Source organism: Chiloscyllium plagiosum, unplaced genomic scaffold (assembly GCF_037043375.1).
Source record: "Chiloscyllium plagiosum isolate Xiang-an unplaced genomic scaffold, Cpla_swu_hap1 HiC_scaffold_5, whole genome shotgun sequence".
Taxonomy (NCBI): Eukaryota; Metazoa; Chordata; class Chondrichthyes; order Orectolobiformes; family Hemiscylliidae; genus Chiloscyllium; species Chiloscyllium plagiosum.
This window is the reverse complement of record NW_028270143.1, coordinates 129,747,965-129,769,333: the sequence shown is the minus strand read 5'-3', so window position 1 is coordinate 129,769,333 and position 21,369 is coordinate 129,747,965. Positions and strand designations below refer to the sequence as shown.

The 21,369-nt window shown below is 43.0% G+C and overlaps 1 protein-coding gene across 2 annotated transcripts in view; it reads right to left on the bottom strand.

The window, feature by feature from the left end:
- Window positions 1-21,369, bottom strand: part of smpd5 (sphingomyelin phosphodiesterase 5) — a 72,446-nt gene that overhangs the window by 29,779 nt on the left and 21,298 nt on the right. For both annotated transcript variants that reach the window (XM_043690912.2, XM_043690913.2), the window contains exons 2-3: window positions 18,643-19,940; window positions 11,079-11,154 (exon numbers count right to left, since the gene is read on the bottom strand). In XM_043690912.2, the coding sequence (XP_043546847.1) occupies window positions 11,079-11,154; window positions 18,643-19,767 (1,201 nt within the window). In that variant the 5' untranslated portion in view covers window positions 19,768-19,940. The remainder of the gene's footprint in view (window positions 1-11,078; window positions 11,155-18,642; window positions 19,941-21,369) is intronic.

Genomic DNA, 21,369 nt, shown 5'->3' with positions numbered 1-21,369 from the left:
TGCTCACCAGGGGAAGGAACCACAGCTGCCTCTGCTGTACAGAAGGGCAGGAAAGAGTGGAAGGGCTATAGTCATAGGGGATTCAATTATAAGGGGAGGAGGTAGGCGGTTCTGTTGTCGAGACTCATGAATGGTATGTTGCCTCCCAGGTGCACAGGTTAGGGATGTCTCAGATCAGGACATTCTGAAGGGGGAGGGTGAACAGCCAACTGTTTTGACCAACGATATAGGTAATAAATGGGATGAGGTCTTACAAGCAGATTTTATGGAGTGAGGAGCCAAGTTAAAAAGTAGGACCTCAGAGGTAGTAATCTCAAGATTGCTACCAGTGGCATGTGCTAGTCACAGTAGAAAAGAAAGAATAGGCAGGAGGGGAGGGGTTCAGATTTTTGGGACATTGGTACCAGTTTTGTTGGAGGTGGGTCTATTACAAATCGGATGGTCTACACCGGGCAGACCTGAAACCAATGTCCTCAGGGATGCTTTCGCTAATGCTGTTAGGCAGGTTTAAACTAACATGGCAGGGGGATGGGAATCAAACGAGGTGTTTCTTAGACAGTAAGGAAGCAGCAACTAAAACTTGGAAGGAACTAGATAATGAAGTCAGTGCGACTAAGGGGAAAGAATAGGCACGGAGCAGATGATGAAAGCAAAGGAACAAGTGGTCTGAGGTGCATTTGTTTTAATGAGAGAAGTACAGTAGATAAGGCAGATGAACTTAGGGCTTGGATTCGTACCTGGCAGTATGACTTTATTGCAATTACCGAGACTTGGTTGAAGGAAGGGCAAAATTGGCAACTAAATATCCCAGGATATAGATGCTTTAGGCAGAATAGTGGATGTGGTACAAGGGGTGGAGGAGTTGCATTACTAGTCAGACAGGCGATCACAGTTGTGTTCAAGCAGGGCACTATGGAAGACTCGAGCAGTGAGGCAATATGTCAGAACTCAGAAATAGCAAGGGTGCAGTAACAATGTTGGGGCTGTGCTACAGGCCTACCAACAGTGAGCATGAGAAAGAGGAGCAAACATGTAGGCGAAAGTGAGGACGGCAGATGCTGGAGATCAGAGTAGAGAATGTGGTGCTGGAAAAGCACAGCAGGTCAGGCAGCATCCGAGGAGTAGGATAATCGACGTTTCAGGCAAAAGCCCTTCATCAGAAAGGGTCGATATATACAAATATGCAGACAGATTATGAAAGGATGAAGAACCACATTAGCCAATCTCCAGTCTTCTGGAACCTCACCTGTGACAATCAATGACACAAATATCTCAGCCAGGGGCCCAGGAGTCACTCCTCTAGATTCCCACAGAGTTCAAGGGTACACCTGATCAGGTCCTGGGGATTTATCCACCTTTATGCGTTTCAAGACATCCAGCACTTTCTCCTCTGTAATATGGACATTTTTCAAGATGTCACCATCTATTTCCCCACATTCTATATCTTCCACATTCATCTCCATTAGAGAAAGGGTTCGGCGCACTCAAGGACAAAGGAGGGGAGTCATGTGTGGAGTCAGAGAAAATGTGAGAAATTCTTATGGATACTTGATGTCAGTATTCACTGAGGAGAGGGACACAACAGATGTTGAGGTTAGGGAAATATGTTTGATTACTTTAGGTCAAGTTGGCAAAAGGAGGGAGGAAGTGTTGGATATTCTAAAACGCATTAAAGTAGACAAGTTCCTAGGTTTGGATGGGATCTATCCCAGAGTACTGAGGAAAGCGAGAGAGGAAGTAGCTGGGGGCTTAACAGATACTCTTAGAGTCATAGAGATGTACAGCATGGAAACAGACCCTTCAGTCCAACCCGTCCATGCCGACCAGGTATCCCAACCCAATCTAGTCCCACCGGCCAGCACCCAGCCCATATCCCTCCAAACACTTCGTATTCATATACCCATCCAAATGCCTCTTAAATGTTGCAATTGTACCAGCCTCCACCACATCCTGTGGCAGCTCATTCTATATACTTACCACCCTCTGCGTGAAAAAGTTGCCCCTTAGGCCTCTTTTATATTTTTCCCCTTTCACCCTAAACCCATGCCCTCTAGTTCTGGACTCCCCAACCCCAGGGAAAAGACTTTGCCTATTTATCCTATCCATGCCGCTCAATTTTGTAAACCTCTATAAGGTCACCCCTCAGCCTCTGCGCTCCAGGGAAAACAGCCCCAGCCTGTTCAGCCTCTCCCTATAGCTCAAATCCTCCAACCCTGGCAACATCCTTGTAAATCTTTCCTGAACCCTTTCAAGTTTCACAACATCTTTCCGATAGGAAGGAGACCAGAATTGCACGCAATATTCCAACAGTGGCCTAACCAATGTCCTGTACAGCCGCAACATGACCTCCCAACTCCTGTACTCAATACTCTGACCAATAAGGAAAGCATACCAAACGCCTTCTTCACTATCCTATCTACCTGCGACTCCACTTTCAAGGAGCTATGAACCTGCACTCCAAGGTCTCTTTGTTCAGCAACACTCCCTAGGACCTTACCATTAAGTGTATAAGTCCTGCTAAGATTTGCTTTCCCAAAATGCAGCACCTCACATTTATCAGAATTAAACTCCATCTGCCACTTCTCTGCCGATTGGCCCATCTGGTCCAGATCCTGTTGTAATTGGAGGTAACCCTCTTCGCTGTCCACTACACCTCCAATTTTTGTGTCATCTGAAAACTTACTAACTGTACCTCTTATGCTCGCATCCAAATCATTTATGTAAATGACAAAAAGTAGAGACCCAGCATCGATCCTTGTGCCACTCCACTGGTCACAGGCCTCCAGTCTGAAAAACAACCCTCCACCACCACCACCCTCTGTCTTCTATGTTTGAGTCAGTTCTGTATCCAAATGGCTAGTTCTCCCTGTATTCCATGAGATCTAACCTTGCTAATCAGTCTCCCATGGGGAACTTTGTCGAACGCCTTACTGAAGTCCATATAGATCACAGCTACTGCTCTGCCCTCAATCTTCTCTGTTACTTCATCAAAAAACTCAATCAAGTTTGAGAGACATGATTTCCCATGCACAAAGCCATGCTAACTATCCCTAATCAGTCCTTGCCTTTCCAAATACATGTACATCCTGTCCCTCAGGATTCCCTCCAACAACTTGCCCATCACCGAGGTCAGGCTCACTGGTGAATAGTTCCCTGGCTTGTCCTTACTACCCTTCTTAAACAGTGGCACCACGTTTGCCAACCTCCAGTCTTCTGGCACCTCACCTGTCTCTATCGATGATACAAATATCTCAGCCAGTGGCCCAGCAATCACTTCTCTAGCTTCCCACAGAATTCTCAGGTACACCTACATAGAACATAGAAGAATACAGCGCAGTACAGGCCCTTCGGCCCTCGATGTTGCGCCGATCCAAGCCCACCTAACCTACACTACCCCACTATCCTCCATATGCCTATCCAATGCCCGCTTAAATGCCCATAATGAGGGAGAGTCCACCACTGCTACTGGCAGGGCATTCCATGAACTCACGACTCGCTGAGTAAAGAACCTACCCCTAACATCTGTCCTATACCTACCCCCCTTAATTTAAATGTATGCCCCCTTGTAAGAGCTGACTCCATACATGGAAAAAGATTCTCACTGTCGACCCTATCTAAACCCCTAATCATCTTGTACACCTCTATCAAGTCACCCCTAAACCTTCTTTTCTCCAATGAAAACAACCCCAAGTGCCTCAGCCTTTCCTCATACGATCTTTCTACCATACCAGGCAACATCCTGGTAAACCTCCTCTGCACCCGTTCCAGTGCCTCCACATCCTTCCTATAGTATGGCGACCAAAACTGCACACAATACTCCAGATGCGGCCGCACCAGAGTCTTATACAACTGCAACATGACCTCAGTACTCCGGAACTCAATTCCTCTACCAATAAAAGCCAGTACACCACACGCCTTCTTCACCGCACTATTTACCTGGGTGGCAACTTTCATAGATCTGTGTACATGGACACCAAGATCCCTCTGCTCATCCACACTACCAAGTATCCGACCATTAGCCCAGTACCCCATCTTTTTGTTACTCTTACCAAAGTGAATCACCTCACACTTACCTACATTGAACTCCATTTGCCACCTTTCTGCCCAGTTCTGCAGCTTATCTATATCCTGCTGTAACCTGCCACGTCCTTCCTCACTGTCTACAACTCCTCCGACTTTCGTATCATCCGCAAACTTGCTCACCCAACATTCTAACTCCTCCTCCAGGTCATTTATAAAAATGACAAACAGCAATGGTCCCAAAACAGATCCTTGCGGAACACCGCTAGTGACGGCACTCCAAGATGAACCTTTGCCATCAACTACTACCCTCTGTCTTCTTCCGGCCAGCCAACTCCTAATCCAAACCTCCAACTCACCCTCAATGCCATACCTCCATATTTTTTGCAGAAGTCTACCATGGGGAACCTTATCAAATGCCTTACTAAAATCCATATACACCACATCTACCGCTTTCCCCTCGTCCACCTCCTTAGTCACCTTCTCAAAGAATTCAATCAGGTTTGTGAGGCACGACCTGCCCTTCACAAAACCATGCTGACCTGACCTGATCAGGCGTTGGGGATTTATCCACCTTTAACCGTTTCAAGACATCCAGCACTTCCTCCTGTGTAATCTGGACATTTTGCAAGATGTCACCATCTATTTCCCTACAGTCTATACCTTCCATATCCTTTCCCACAGTAAATATTGATGCAAAATATTCATTTGTTATCTCCCCCATTTTCTGTGGCTCCACATAAAGGCCGCCTTGCTGATCTTTGAGGGCCCCTATTCTCTCCCTAGTTATCCTTTTGTCCTTAATATATTTGTAAAAACCCTTTGGATTCTCCTTAATTCTATTTGCCAAAGCTATCTCACGCCCCCGTTTTGCCCTCCTGATTTCCCTCTTTAGTATACTCCTACTTTCGTTATACTCTAAGGATTCACTTGATCTATCCTGTCTATACCTTACATATGCTTCCTTCTTTTTCTTAACCAAACCCTCAATTTCTTTAGTCATCCCTATAGTTACTAGCCTTCCCTTTCACCCTGACAGGAATATACTTTCTCTGGATTCTTGTTATCTCATTTCTGAAGGCTTCCCATTTTCCAGCCATTCCTTTACCTGCAAACATCTGCCTCCAATCAGCTTTTGAAAGTTATTGCCTAATACCGTCAAAATTGGCCTTTCTCCAATTTAGAACTTCAACTTTTAAATCTGGTCTATCCTTTTCCATCTCTGTTTTAAAACACATAGAATTATGGTCACTGGCCCCAAAGTGCTCCCCCACTGACACCTCAGTCACCTGCCCTGCCTTATTTCCCAACAGTAGGTCAAGTTTTGCACCTTCTCTAGTAGGTACATCCACATACTGAATCAGAAAATTGTCTTGTACACACTTAACAAATTCCTCTCCATCTAAACCTTTAACACTATGGCAGTCCCAGTCTATGTTTGGAAAGTTAAAATCCCCTACCATAACCACCCTATTATTCTTACCAGATAGCTGAGATATCCTTACAAGTTTGTTTCTCAATTTCCCTCTGACTATTGGGGGGTCTATAATACAATCCCAATAAGGGGATCATCCCTTTCTTATTTCTCAGTTCCACCCAAATAACTTCCCTGGATGCATTTCCAGGAATATCCTCCCTTAGCACAGCTGTAATGCTATCCCTTATCAAAAATGCTACTCCCCCTCCTCTTTTGCCTCCCTTTCTATCCTTCCTATAGCATTTGTATCCTAGAACATTCAGCTGCCAGTCCTGCCCATCCCTGAGTCATGTTTCCGTAATTGCTATGATATCCCAGTCTCATGTTCCTAACCATGCCCTGAGTTCATCTGCCTTCCCTGTTAGGCCCCTTGCATTGAAATAAATGCAGTTTAATTTATTAGTCCTACCTTGTCCCTGCCTGCCCTGACTGTTTGACTGACTTCTGTTCTCAGCTGTACCCATCTCAGATCGATCTCTTTCCTCACTATCTCCCTGGGTCCCACAACCCCCCCACCTTACTAGTTTAAATCCTTCCAAGCAGTTCTAGCAAATTTCCCTGCCAGTACATTAGTCCCCTTCCAATTTAGGTGTAATCCGTTCTTCTTATACAGGTCACTTCTATCCCAAAAGAGATTCCAATGATCCAAAAAGGTGAATCCTTCTCCCATACACCAGCTCCTCAGCCATGCATCCATCTGCTCTATCCTCCTATTCCTGCCCTCACTAGCTCGTAGCACGGGGAGTAATCCAGATATTACTACCCTTGAGGACCTCCTTTTTAAAATTCTACCTAACTCTTTGTAATCTCCCTTCAGAGTCTCAACCTTTTCCCTTCCAATGTCGTTGGTTCCAATGTGGACAATGGCCTCCTGCTGGCCCTTCTCCCCAGTGAGAACATTCTGCACCCTCTCCAAGACATCCTTGATCCTGGCACCAGGGAAACAACACACCATTCTGCTTTTTCTCTGCTGGCCACAGAAACGTCTGTCTGTACCTCGGACTACAGAATCCCCTAACACAATTGATCTCTTGGAAGCCGACGCACCCCTCGTTGCATTAGAGCCAGTCTCAATACCAGAAACTTGGCTGTTTGTGCTACGTTCCCCTGAGAATCCATCGCCCCCTACATTTTCCAAAACAGAATACCGGTTTGAAATGGGTATATCCACAAAAGACTCCTGCTCTAGCTGCCTACCTCTCTCACCCTTCCTGGAGTTAACCCATCTATGTGACTGTATCTGATACTTTCCATCCTTTCTATAACTGCCATCCATCACATACTGTAGCTGTTGCAAATTCTTCATCGCTTCTATTTGTCCCTCCAACTGATCCACTCAATCTGATAAGATTTGCACCCAACAACATTTATGGCAGATATAATCCGCAATAACCCTTAAAATCTCTTTAAACTCCCACACCTGACAAGAAGTACATATCACTGCAAAGGCCATTTTTGCTCCTTCACAATCTACAGACCCAGAAAATAACACCGTCTTATTCCTCTACAAACACTTCCCCAGGTTAAATTAATAGCTATGGCTTATATTTTAAGTTTAATCAAGAGACTTATCTCTAAAAACATATAATCAAGAAAGAATCCACTCTTGCACCATCTTTGAACAGGAGTGAGTTCCCAGAGGACTGTGGAATTGCTAATGTTGTTTCTCTTGTTTAAGAAGGGTTGCAAGGATAATCCAGGTAATTATAGAATGGTGAGCCCGACAGTGGGAGAAGATACTGAGGGATAGGATCTATTTACATTTGGAAGAAAATGGGCTTATCGGTGATGGCAGCATGGTTTTATGTGGGGAAGTTGATATCTTACCAAATTAATAGCATTCTTTGAGGAAGTGACAAAATTAATTGATGAGGGAAGAATTGTACATGTCATATATATGGACTTCAGTAAGGTGTTTGATAAAGTTCCCCACGGAAGGCTGATGGAAAAAGTGAAGTCGCATGGGGTCCAGGGTAAACTAGCTAGATGGATAGAGAACTAGCTGGGCAACAGGAGACAGATTAGTAGTGGAAAGGAGTTTCCCAAAATGGAGAAATTGTGACCAGTGGTATTCCACAGGGATCCGTGCTGAGACCACTGCTGTTTGTGATTTAAATAAATGATCTGGAGGAAAGTATAGGTGGTCTGATTAGCAAGTTTGCAGAGGACACTAAGATTGGAGGAGTAGCAGATCGTGAAGGGGACTATCAGAGAATGCAGCAAAATATAGTTAGATTGGAGAGTTGGGCAGAGAATCAGTAGTTGGAGGTTAATCTGGGCAAATGCGAGATGATGCATTTTGGAAGATCCAATTCAAGAGCGATCTGTGGAAAAACCTTAGGGAAAATTGATGTACAAAGAGATCTGGGTGTTCAGGTCAATGCAGGTCATACAGTGGTCAAGAAGGCATACACAGCATGCTTTCCTTCGTCAAAACGGGGTACTGAGTACAGAGTTGGCAGGTCATGTTACAGTTGCATAATACTTTGGTTTGGCCATATTTGGAATACTGCGTACAATTCTGGTCACCACGTTACCAAAAGAACATGGTTGCTTTGGAGAGGGTCCAGAGGAGGTTCACCAGGCTGTTGCCTGGTATGGAGGGTGCTAGCTAAGAAAATATGTTGAGTAGTTTAAGATTTATTCATTAGAAAGATGAAGGTTGTGGGAGGAACCTGATTGAGGTCTACAAAATCATGAGAGGTATGGACAGGGTGGATAGCAAAATGCTTTTTCCCCTCAGAGCTGGGACTCAATTATGAGAGGTCACGAGTTCAAGGTGAGAGGGGAAATGTTTAAGGGAGATATGCGTGGAATGTTCTTTACGCAGAGGGTGGTGGTTGCCAGGAGCATGTTGCCAGTGGAGGTGGTGGAAGAGGGCATGGTTGCATCACGTGAGATGTATCTAGACTGATACATGAATGGGCAGGAAGCAGAGGGATATAGATCCTTGGAAAATAGGTGACAGGCTTAGATAGAGGACTTGGATTGGCGCAGGCTTGAAGGACTGAAGGGCCTGTTCCTGTGCTATAATTTTTTTTGTTCTTTGTATCCCTATGAAGGAGATGCAATGGTAAGTCACCATAGAAAAATAGCCAAGAAAATGCCTGAGAGTCAGCTGACATTGAGCTAAGTATTTGCCTTTGGGCAAGGATCATAAATCAACAAACTTGTCCATTACCATTTTTGTTTACCTCACATTTTCATCTTTTGACATATTATGTCTGCAGTTTTTTGCACTGTCACACGTTCTCCCCCCATCAGCCACCCCAACTCATTGCCTCACTCTGTACTCATTTGGAATGTTTCCTATTTCTGATGCAAGGCTACTAGATCCTAGACAGGAAATGCTTATTTTACTTCAGATGCTGCCACACCAGCTGTGTACTTCCTACATTTTCTGTTCTTAATTCAGGTTTCCAACATTTGCAGTATTTTGCTTCTAACACAAATTTGAATCTTTTCTTGAAAAGATTTTTGATGTAGGATCTGATCAACCTATGGGATGGGTAACACAAAGCTATCCTTGAATACAATCCTGATATTGCAATAAAGAATAAAAACAAGTAATCATTATGAAATGCCGACTGTAATTTCATTTGTTTTTCTCTTTGTTGCTCAGCATGATCTGCCCCTATAGATAAAGACAAACAAGTCGATGTAATATAATTAAACATTTTACATAATCGAAATAAGTGACAAGAATAAAGGGGAAAAGCAGTGTGTTAACATGGCAAGATTTTAGAACAAGAAACAGGCTGAAGGGATGGATGGGTCATTTTTCAGGTTGAAAGATTTTCTAATCAGGTGGCACATGATTCAGTTCTGGGCCTAATTTTCATAATTTAGGAGGATGACTTTGATGAAGTATAAGCGCACTTTGAATGTTCAACATCACATTGACTGCAGTGATTCAAGGAGGCAACTCATCTTTTCTTTAGCAATGGGCAAAATCATTGGCTTAGCCAGTGATGCTAACATTCTACGAGAGAACAACTAGACACCAAGCACAGCTACATAAGAATCCTACATTGATTAGAGTTCAGTCTTCAAAACTATTATCCCCTCAAAACGGATTACTAAACTTAGTAATCTCAGACGAAGCCCCATTCTCTCCAACTGGATCCTCAGTTTCCTGACCCACGGGCCACAATCAATGAAGATAATATTTCATAGTCACTAACACTCAACACTGGAGCCACCCAGGGGTGCATACTCCGCCCCCTACTGTACTCACTGGATACCCATGACTGTGTCACCAAATACCAGACTAATGTCATTTACAAGTTCGCTGATGACACCATCATAGAAGGTCGAATCTCAGATGGTGACAAAACAGACTAAGACGGGAGGTACAAGACCTAGAAGGTGGCGCACCAAGAACAACCCAGCTCTCAATGCCAGCAAAACCAAGGAACTCATTATTGACTTTCGGCAGGATGTTACTTATGCCCCTCTACATATTAACAGCACAGAAGTGGAACGAGTGGAGAGTGTCAAGCGTAAATGTCATACACAACAAGCTTTCTTGGGCTCTTCACGTGGACGCACTGGTTACACAGGCCCAACAGGCAGCTGAGGGAATTTGGCATGACGATGAATACCCTCGACAACTTTTTTAGGTGCGCCATCGAGAGCATTCTGGCTGGAGATATCATTACCTGGTATGGAAACTGTACCATTCAAGATCAGACAGCGGTACAGAGCTCAGCCTGGACAATCACAAAGGCCAACCTCCCATCTATAGAATCCATCTACTAGGCCCATGTCAAGGAAAGGCTGCCAGCATTCTCAAAGATCCATCCCACCCTGGCAAAGTTTTTCTATAACCTCTACCATCGGGGAGAAGGTACAGAAGCCTGAACACGCACCAGCCAGTTTCAAAACAGTTCCTACCTTACTGTTGTTAGAATACTGAATGGACTCAAACTCTATTAAATTTGGTGGGAAATTTTTTTTAATTAATGAAAAACTAGCAAATGATGGTATTCAAGGGACTTCAATGTCCTTCTACATAGAACACAAAGTTGTATGTTTCTGCCTGGGATCACCTTCATCACAGGGGCCAGACTTCACTTCTGCTGATACCTAGAATACATTGGAATCAGTAAACATTACAGATCCTGACAATAACCTAATGAGACTACCAAAGATTTCTAACTGCAGAACTAATCAAGCCTCAGGTCAGCCCATTTTCAATCATCACAATGGTGATGAAAAACACCACAATGCTATCAAGTAGCACTTACTCATCAATCAGCATATCAGTTCCACTAAACTGCACCAGATTTCATTACAGCCTTAATCCAATCCTGGACAAAACAGTTGAACTCCACGAGAGGTAAGGGAGACTGACTTTACCTTCAAGGCTGCATGTAATGTCTAGTGCGGTGTTTAGATCTCTTAGGATACAGAGAGAAAACTCGGCACTAGTTAGTGCAATACCTAGTACAAATGAAGATGCTTGTAGTTGTTCAGAGGTTGATCATTTCTGTCCCAGGACAGCATTGAGAGAGTTCCTCAGGGTAATGCCCTGAGCTCAATTTCAGTTACTACAATGGCCAACACCCATGTTCTCTACCTGCTATGGCGTGTAGGTGAGTGCAGCTGAGATACCCCACAATCTTCTGGCCTTTCTCAGTCAAACCAACCTGGATCTGAAAGTAAAAAAAAAAAGTTTATGATGTGTTTGTTGCTGTCACATTACAAGACTTTTTTTTTTTATTAATCTGGTCTATACATCACCAGGATGTGATTTGCAAAAAGAAGAAAGGTGGTAAGGAAAAGTGAAGGGAACTATAGACCGGTGAGCCTGACATCGGTGGTGAGTAAGTTGTTGGACGGAATCCTGAGGGACAGGATTTACATGTATTTGGAAAGACAAGGACTGATTAGGGATAGCCAGCATGGCTTTGCACGTGGAAGATCATCTCTTAAGAACATGATTGAGATTTTTGAAGAAGTAACAAAGAGGATTTATGAGGGCAGAGTGGTCAACATGATCTATTTGGACTTCAGTAAGACGTTCGACAAGGTTCCCCATGGGAGACTCATTAGCAAGGTTAGATCTCATGGAATACAGGGAGATCTAGCCATTTGGATACAGAACTGGCTCAAACGTAGAAGACAGAGGGTGGTGGTGGAGGGTTGTTTTTCAGACTGGAAGCCTGTGACCAATGGAGTGCCACAAGGATCAGTGCTGGGTCCACTACTTTGTCATTTACATAAATGATTTGGATGTGAATATAGGAGGTATATCTAATAAATTTGTAGAAGACACCAAAATTGGAGGTGTAGTGGACCTACAAAGGCGGCTACCTCAGAGTACAACAGGATCTTGACCAGATGGGCCAATAAAGATGGGCTAAGGAGTGGCAGATGAAGATTAGTTTAGATAAATGTGAGGTGCTGCATTTTGGGAAAGCAAATCAGAGCTGGACTTATGCACTTAATGATAAGGTCCTGGGGAGTGTTGCTGAACAAAGACCTTGGAGTACAGGCTTATAGCTCCTTAAAAGTAGAGTCACAGGTTGATAGGATAGTGTAAGCGACGTTTGGTATGCTTTCCTTTATTGGTCAGAACATTGAGTACAGCAGTTGGGAGGTCATGTTGTGGCTGTATAGGATGTTGGTTAGGCCACTGTTGGAATATTGCGTGTAATTCGGATCTTTGATCTCATTCATTTTGGAAGGATGTTGTGAAACTTGAAAAGGTTCAGAAAAGATTTACAAGGATGTTGCCAGGATTGGAGGATTTGAGCTATTGAGAGAGGCTGAATAGGCTGGGGCTGTTTTCCCTGGAGCATTGAAGGCCGAGGGGTGAGCTCATACAGGTTTATAAAATCATGAGGGGTATGGATTGGATAAATAGACAAAGTCCTTTACCTGAGGTGGGGGAGAGGGGAAAGATACAAACAGGACCAAAGGATCATTTTTTTCACATAGAGGGTGGTGCGTGTAAGGAATAAGTTTCCAGAAGTGGTGGAGGCTGGTACAATTGCAGCATTTAAAAGGCATCTAGATGGGAATGTGAATAGGAAGGGTTTGGAGGGATATGGGCCAAGTGCTGGCAATAGGACTGGATTAGGTTAGTATATCCGGTTGGCATGGACGAGTTGGACTGAAGCGTCTGTTTCCTTGCTGTACTTCTCTATGACTCTAACTACACTTAAATGCTAGAGTTTAAAAGGAAAGCGTATTCACACAGGTTTAGAAAATAATGCAAAAGTGGGGAGGGGGCAGAAAAGGAAAGATTTAGCCTTACAAAGCAAAGGAAATGGCACGTTACAGGGCAGCTATTCAGGCAATGACACCCAGAATGGCATAGAAAAGGGAAAAAGTATACAAACATTGAGAAAAACCAGCAAATATTGTTCTAGAAAACTATTCTGAATATGTTCCATGAACTCTTCATTGCCAATTTGATTTCTCAATCTACAAGATGATTGCAAGGAAAGATGAGAGAGATTGGAATCATTGTCCATGAAACAGAGGAGATGAAGAGATAACCTTATTGAGATATTCAAAATTATGAACAAATTTGACAGGATAGAGGAGGAAATTCTGTTTCCATTCATTGGTATGTCACTAATTAGGGGTTACAACTTCATGATTATCAGGAAGAGAGCTCAGAACGTAACGAAGAGAAAATTCTAAATTCAGGGTTGTTAAGATTTGGAATGCGCTGCTTGGGAGAATGGTGGAGGGCAGGTTCTATAGGTTTTAAAACAGAGTTTCAATTCATATTTGAAAGTGATGAATTTAGAGAACTCTGGAGATTGGGCTGGAGAATGGGACTGGGTAGCTCTTTAAGGCGGTGGCCCAGACACAATAGCCTCCTTCAGTAGTACAAAATTTTATGCTTCTACAATAGTGAATAGTAGATAGTGACGAAGGATGTTGTAGGATACAGGTTACAGAGAGACATAGATAAGCTGCAGAGCTGGGCTGAGAGGTGGCAAATGGAGTTTAATGCGGACAAGTGTGAGGTGATTCACTTTGGTTGGAGTAACCGGAATACTGGGCTAATAGTAAGATTCTTGGTAGTGTAGATGAGCAGAGAGATCTCGGTGTCCAGGTACACAGATCCTTGAAAGTTGCCACCCAGGTTGACAGGGTTGTTAAGAAGGCATACAGTGTTTTAGTTTTTATTAACAGAGGGATCGAGTTCCAGAACCATGAGGCTATGCTACAGCCGCACTTGGAGTATTGTGTACACTTCTGGTCACCGCATTATAAGGAGGATGTGGAAGTTTTGGAAAGGGTGCAGAGGTTTACTAGGATGTTGCCTAGTGTGGAGGGAAGGTCTTACGAGGAAAGGCTGAGGGACTTGAAGCTGTTTTCATTAGAGAGAAGAAGGTTGAGAGGTGACTTAATAGAGACATAAGATAATCAGAGGGTTAGATAGGGTGGACAGAGAGAACCTTTTGGTGACGGCGAGCACAAGAGGGCATAGCTTTAAATTGAGGGGTGATAGATATAGGACAGATGTCAGAGGTAGTTTCTTTAATAAGGGTATGGAATGCTTTGCCTGCAACAGTAGTAGATTCGCCAACTTTAAAGTACATTTAAGTCATCATTGGACAAGCATACAGATGTATATGGAATAGTGTAGGTAAGATGGGCTTCAGATTGGTACGACAGGTCGGTGCAACAGAGGGCCAAAGGGCCTGTACTGCGCTGTAATGTTCTATGTACAATGTAATTTTTTTTTGCATTCCCTCGATTTCCTGATTCATTCCTTATCCTACAGTATAGCTATTGATGGGAGCCTAAAGAGACTACTCCCACCAGCGTGTTCCTTTCCTTAATATTTCTTACTTCCTCCACCCATACATATCCAGGATTATTTATTGATATTGTATTTATTCCATCTTGGACTAATGAAGCTACCTACACCACCCTTTCCTTTCTGTCTGCCCTTATGAAAAGGCATATACTCCTGAATATTTAGTTCTCAACTTTGATCTGTTTGTAGCCATGTTTCCATAATTGCAGTACAATCACACTCATTAATCCCTTATATTGTGCCATTCATTCACTTATTTTGTTCTGAATTAGTTTAAAGTCCTCTTTACAGCCCCAGTTATTAACTTTGCCTGGACACTGGCTTCAGCACATGAAACATGTCTTACTAGGACAGCTCCCTTCTACCCTAGTGCCCTATGAAGTGAAAGCCATCCCATCCACAATCTTTTAGCCATGCATTTTAATTCTTTTTATTTTATTTACCCTGTGTCTCCTTTCCCAGAGCGGAAGGGATAATCCTGAAATTAGTAGGATCCAATCATTCACTCAGTAAATCAAATGGAATAGGAATGAGTGCATTGGGTAGTACGAGTGACAAACAGAAATTGCTGGAAAAGCTCAGCAGGTCAGGCAGCATCATAGAGTCAGAGATGTACAGCATGGAAACAGACCCTTCAGGTCCAAACTGTCCATGCCGACCAGATATCCTAACCCAATCTAGTCCCACCTGCCAACACACGGCCCATACCCCTCCTAACCCTTCCTATTCATATATCCATCCAAATGTCTCTTAAATGTTGCAATTGTACCAGCCTCCATCACTTTCTCTGGCAGCTCATTCCATACACGTACCACCCTGTGTGTGTGGAAAGTGTTGCCTCATAGGTCTCTTTTATATATTTCCCCTCTCACCCTAAACCTATGCCCTCTAGTTCTGGACTCCCCAACCCCAGGGAAAAGACTTTGCTTATTTATCCTATCCATGCCCCTCAATTTTTTAAACCTCTATAAGGTCACCCCTCAGCTCCGACACTCCAGGGAAAACAGCCCAGCCTTTTCAGCCTCTCCTTATAGCTCAAATTCTCCAACCCTGGCAACATCCTCGTAAATCTTTTCTGAAACCGTTCAAGTTTCACAACATCTTCCTGATAGGAAAGATACCAGAATTGCACGCAATATTCCAACAGTGGCCTAACCAATGTCCTGTACAGCCGCAACATGACCTCCCAACTCCTGTACTCAATACTCTGACCAATAAAGGAAAGCATACCAAACGCCTTCTTCACTATCCTATCTACCTGCGACTCCACTTTCAAGGAGCTATGAACCTGCACTCCAAGGTCTCTTTGTTCAGCAACACTCCCTAGGACCTTACCATTAAGTGTATAAGTCCTGCTAAGATTTGCTTTCCCAAAATGCAGCACCTCACATTTATCAGAATTAAACTCCATCTACCACTTCTTAGCCCATTGGCCCATCTGATCCAGATCCTGTTGTAATCGGAGGTAACCCTCTTCGCTGTCCACTACGTTTGAGCCAGTTCTGTATCCAAATGGCTAGTTCTCCCTGTATTCCATGAGATCTAACCTTGCTAATCAGTGTCCCATGGGGAACCTTGTCGAACGCCTTACCGAAGTCCATATAGCTCTGCCCTCATCAATCCTCTTTGTTACTTCTTCAAAAAAAGCAATCAAGTTTGTGAGGCATGATTTCCCAAGCACAAAGCCATGTTGACTGTCCCTAATCAGTCCTTGCCTTTCCAAGTACATGTACATCCTGTCCCTCAGGATTCCCTTCAACAACTTGCCCACCACAGAGGTCAGGCTCACTGGTGTATAGTTCCTTGGCTTGGCTTCTTAAACAGTGGCACCACGTTTGCCAACCTCCAGTCTTCTGGCACCTCACCTGTGACTATCGATAATACAAATATCTCAGCAAGAGGCCCAGCAATCACTTCTCTAGCTTCCCACTGAGTTCTCCGGTACACCTGATCAGGCATTGGGGATTTATCCACCTTTAACCGTTTCAAGACATCCAGCACTTCCTCCTGTGTAATCTGGACATTTTGCAAGATATCACCATCTATTTCCCTACAGTCTATATCTTCCATTTCCTTTCTCACAGTAAATACCGATGCAAAATATTTATTTAGTATCTCCCCCATTTTCTGTAGCTCCACACAAAGGCCGCCTTGCTGACCTTTGAGGGGCCCTATTCTCTCCCTAGTTACCCTTTTGTCCTTAATATATTTGTAAAAACCCTTTGGAGAAAAATCAGAGTTAATCTTACGTACCATTCCTCAGAATGAAGAGTCACTGGATCCGAAACATTAATTTTTCACTACAGATTCTGCCAGACCTGCTGAAATATTGCAGAATTTCTGTTTTTGTTTCTAATTTGCAGTATCTGTCGTTCTTTGTTTTCATTGTGTAGAATGAACACACTGGCTCAGGTTAACATGTGGATAAGGAAGCATTTTGTTTGTTTCAAGTCACTGAGTCGGAGACCTTATGGCAGAGGAAGCCATTTGGCTGAACAGTAACAACTCAAATTTGGGATGAATTCTAATTGCTTTGCCAGTTTCTTAATAACACTAAGCTGTATATTCCCATTGGGTGCCCATTCAATATTGATGTAAATTAAGTGATCAGAATCAGAATTGCTAAATCAGCATTGAGAAAAAGAATGAGGGTAAAGGACAAACGCAAATGAGAAAATGCTGGAAAATCTCAGGTCTGGCAGCATCTGTAAGGAGAGAAAAGAGCTGATGTTTCGAGTCAAACTGACCCTTTGTCAAAGCTCTTAAATAGCCTCTTATTTCACCTTCCCAAATCAATCACGTAATAGTTATGTATTGGATATCACTTATCATTCTGCAAGCCTAATCGTGCCCTCCTCTATTTTGGTAGGTATCTCTACCTTATGGGACATGACAGCTATCACATACAAGATTTTGACACCCCATCTCCAATGTTTATTTAATTGAACAGAGGATCAGAGAAACAAGATATCCACACCATTTAATTTCCTTCAGTTTTTTGGAAGAGCATACTAATTAGGGTACTGAAATGATTCTCAGTTTTTTTCCCCCTCGTTCAAAAGAATTTTCCAATGTTTTAGAAACCACTTTTGTATATGTCCAACACCGTATCAGGCAGATATTCCAAACCTTAATGACTTGTTGCATAAAAAAGGTTTTTACTCACCTTAGGAACTCTTCAGTGGGGTGCGGTACTCAGTCATTAAGTATATTCGAGATTGAGTTGAATTTTTGAACTTCACAAATTTAGCAAGACACAGGATTGGACAGAAAGCAAAAGTGATTTAAATTCCAGTTGTTGAACAATAGAACAGGCTTGAGTGGCCATATAATCTTCACCTGTTCCTACATCTTGTGCCTTCTCTAGGAATTTTGCTGATCACTTTAAAGCTAGGCTGTTTTGTTATGGACTCAAGTCATTGGAAAAGGTTTCTAAAGATTTTATCTACCTAAATTCTCCATGTTAAAAAGTATTAAAAGTACTCCAATAACAATTTTAGCTTCTCCATTTGACTTAAGATTAGAGATAGGCCATTTTGCCCATTAAGTCTGTTCTGCCATTCAATGACGTCTTGGCTGATCTAATTAAAAATTAGAAATACTTTTAACAACCCAGCCTCAACAGCCTTCTATAGTAAAGAATTCCACAGACTGACGACCAGAGAAGAACCTTCTCATTGGTTTTAAATGGATGATTCCTTACTCTAAGATCATGCCCTCTAGTCTTAGACTTGCCCACATCAAGGGGAAACAATGTCACAGCATCTACCCTGTCAAGACCCTAAGAATGTTTTTATACTTCAATAAGATTACCTCATTCTTCTGAACTCCAACTGTACAGACCCTACATATTCAACTTTCTCTAGAAGAAATATCAAAGCTTTTCATCTTGCTTTTTAGTTCAAATGAGTGTAAAAAAAGAGCATTTACAGCATGTATGAAGGCAAGATGAAAACTTTGACTTCTGGTCTCTTTTTAGCAATACACTCATTTCTTTTTTGCATCTGCCACTGGTTTGCCGATTTCACGGCTCAGATCCTCTTTTGTCTTACTCCAAAATCCTGCAGCCAACAACTGCCCCTCCCTCCCACCCATCTTTTATTCCATGGCCCAATTAATTCTTCAATCAGATCAAAACAAAAAGCTACATATGCATCAAGAAAGTTCAGGTAGGCAAGAGTGAAGTTGAGAATTCCTAAGGTTTGATGTTAACATCCAACTAAAGCAGCAAAATTAGTCAGTCAAATCATAGCTTGAACATTGAATAGAATGCCCTCATTTTTATGTACCAGACTCCCAGTGTAGCAATGTAGAAAACATGAATGTAAACAATTCTGGGAAATAAATCTTCCCTTACCTTAACACACAAGAGACCTTTAGCAGCAAGTCCATCTTCTCCTCGGATCCTGGGAAAACAATGAAACTTGGCATCTATGATGGGATAGCGGCTGGCAAGGAATATGCCACTGTTGAAGAATTTAAACTCACAACAGCCTTGGAAGCCATAAACACCCACATCATAAAGGATGTGTCCAAACGCTGGTTGGAGAAGCTGCTTCAGTTTGGCTGCTGCCCGTTTCTCAAACACTTCCAGAAGGCAGACAAAGGCTACATCAGCAGGAAAGACTGGAGATATTTCTGCAGGTAGGTCGTCTTTCCCGTTTTGCTTTTTCTGAGGTTTACCCTGGCACTTCAGAGACCTGGAAGACACAGCTTGCTGCTTGCTGGGCTGGTTGGCTTGCATCTCATCCATGGCACTTGACATGTTGCTTTCTTCCACCACTGTAAGATCCAAAGGATCCTTGTTGCTTTGACATTCATCCAAATATTCATGTACATTCTCTACTTCGCTATTCTCCTCCGAGCTATCAATGTGGTGTAGATTGTTCACAGCCAGAACAGACCCTTGTGTTCCATTTGCACTGTAGGATACTTGTCTAACAGCAGTTAAGGGGCTGCTCTGTAAGCTAGTTGGAGAGTCCTCGCAAACCTGAATCCTTGGCCGGTTGACAGAATCGCTGATATGGCCAGCAATCTGAACAGCTCTTCTTTGAGTCTGAGACAGATTGTTAAAGCGGGCCAAGCAGTTGGGCAGAAAACACAGGTTTGCCTCCACAAAGCTAAATCCTTTGCCGTCTCCATATCCCATCCACTCCTCCTGGGTGTATACCTTTGGAGTTTTCACATGGGAAAAACTGAAGGGTCTTCTCACCTGTTGTAGAGGTGCCCAGATGATGAACCCAACTAGTGCCAATGGTATAGAGATTACCAATAGAATCAGGTACATAAGGAATCTGAAGAAAACTTTCATTGGCCAAATATAGCACTCTTGCTCTTGTTTCTGTTGCTGCTCATAAGTTGTTGGTTTAAAAGAAGCTACCATGTGATCTAGGGACCAGAAACAGGGGAAAATCAAGGCCCAGGCTGCAGTGTGTAAGTCATGGACACAGGCATTGGGGAAAGGAGACTCACGTAGAACCATTTTTACATACAAATTTTGTATTTAACTTTCCCGAAGCAGTTGATTGGTTCCAGACTGCAAAAACTATTTACCATTATATATTGTTGTGCATATGTTGCATTTTATCACATTTCAGGAGCTCTTGAATCAGAATGGTAGGTATAGCAGATGACTCTTCTTTGCCCGCTCGTTACCTATAATAAAACAAACACTATGTATCCTTTCTTAAAATAGAAATGATCTTGTCAACCTGTTTACAGAACAAGGAATGTTGCCCAATATTCCTCATGAAGGCCTTATGCCCGAAACATCAATTCGCCTACTCCTTGGGTGCTGTCTGACCTGCTGTGCTTTTCCAACACCACATTTCTTGACAACAAGGAATGTGGTGTTGGAAAAGCACAGGTCAGGCAGCATCCAAGGAATGTGCATGGTCAGAGGTGCAGTCTTTCAGATGAAATGTTCCATTGCAGCTCTGCCTTCTCAAGTAACCTAAAATACCACTTTTTGAAGTGAAGAGCTTCTTTGTATCAAGATGAATATTTATCATTCAATCAATATTCATACACACACACACACGCATCATTCATCTTGTCAATTGGCTTTTAGTGGCAGTAGCAAAGATGATTGCTGGAGCATGTCCCAAGAGGAGGCTTACTGAAACTCCAGGCCAGGGCTAGGCATAAGGAGATAAGACTTTAATATCTGTACTTTCTCACTTTTCTTTTGGATAAGGACTCTGGACATTTTTCTTTTGGGTCTGCTTCTTTTATATTTTTTTAAATTCTGATTTTGTATTTTAAGATTGCGAGAACGGCAACGTTGTCTTTTCACTATATTTCTGCACTTAAGTACTCATGACAAGTCCTAACTTGTACAACCTTTAATAACCTTTAACTTTTGCAGAAGATGGTGTGTGTGAATTACATCTCTTACGTGAAACCTTGGGAAAAGAACCTAACATATAGTGGCAATGGTGGGATTCCAACATACACGGTGCTTCTAGGAGGACTGAATAAGCAATTGAGTGTTGGTTGCGTGAGACTGACTGGCCCACAAGGTAAGGTCCACCTTGGCCTCTCTCTCAACTTAACACTCAGTCGACCCCTTGTCTCCTGGGACTCAGTGGTGACGGAATCCTTGAGTAACTCGCATACTTGCGCAAAAAGAGTTAAATTGGGGTTAGAGTCCAGAGGGTTAAAAAGGGGTTATGGTCCCAGTGAGAAGTAAAGTGAAAAAGGGGTTAAAGTCCTCTACAGACATGAGGTATGCAACTCCAAATAAAGTTAGAATTTAGTACTTGGAATTGTTGCCTTTGTCCCCCACACCTCCCCTTAAAAGTACTTTTAGGGCAATATGGTGTCACCAGGAAAAAGGGGAGAAAGTGTAGCCAGTCTGCTCAGAGTGCATTGACTGCTGGGAAGCTTTATCTGTGTTTTTGTTGTGGGAGCCAGTTTCTGAGCTGCGGACCCAACTCAACGAGCCTCTCTTCTGGGGGAAGGGGAATTGTTTGGACCGCAGTGCCATGTGGTCTACTGCAAGGGCATTTTTTTTGTGAGTGTGATTTTGCCAGAAAGGCACGGCTGGTCTTTTTTTCCTTTGCAGCTGCATTCGGTGGTGGGG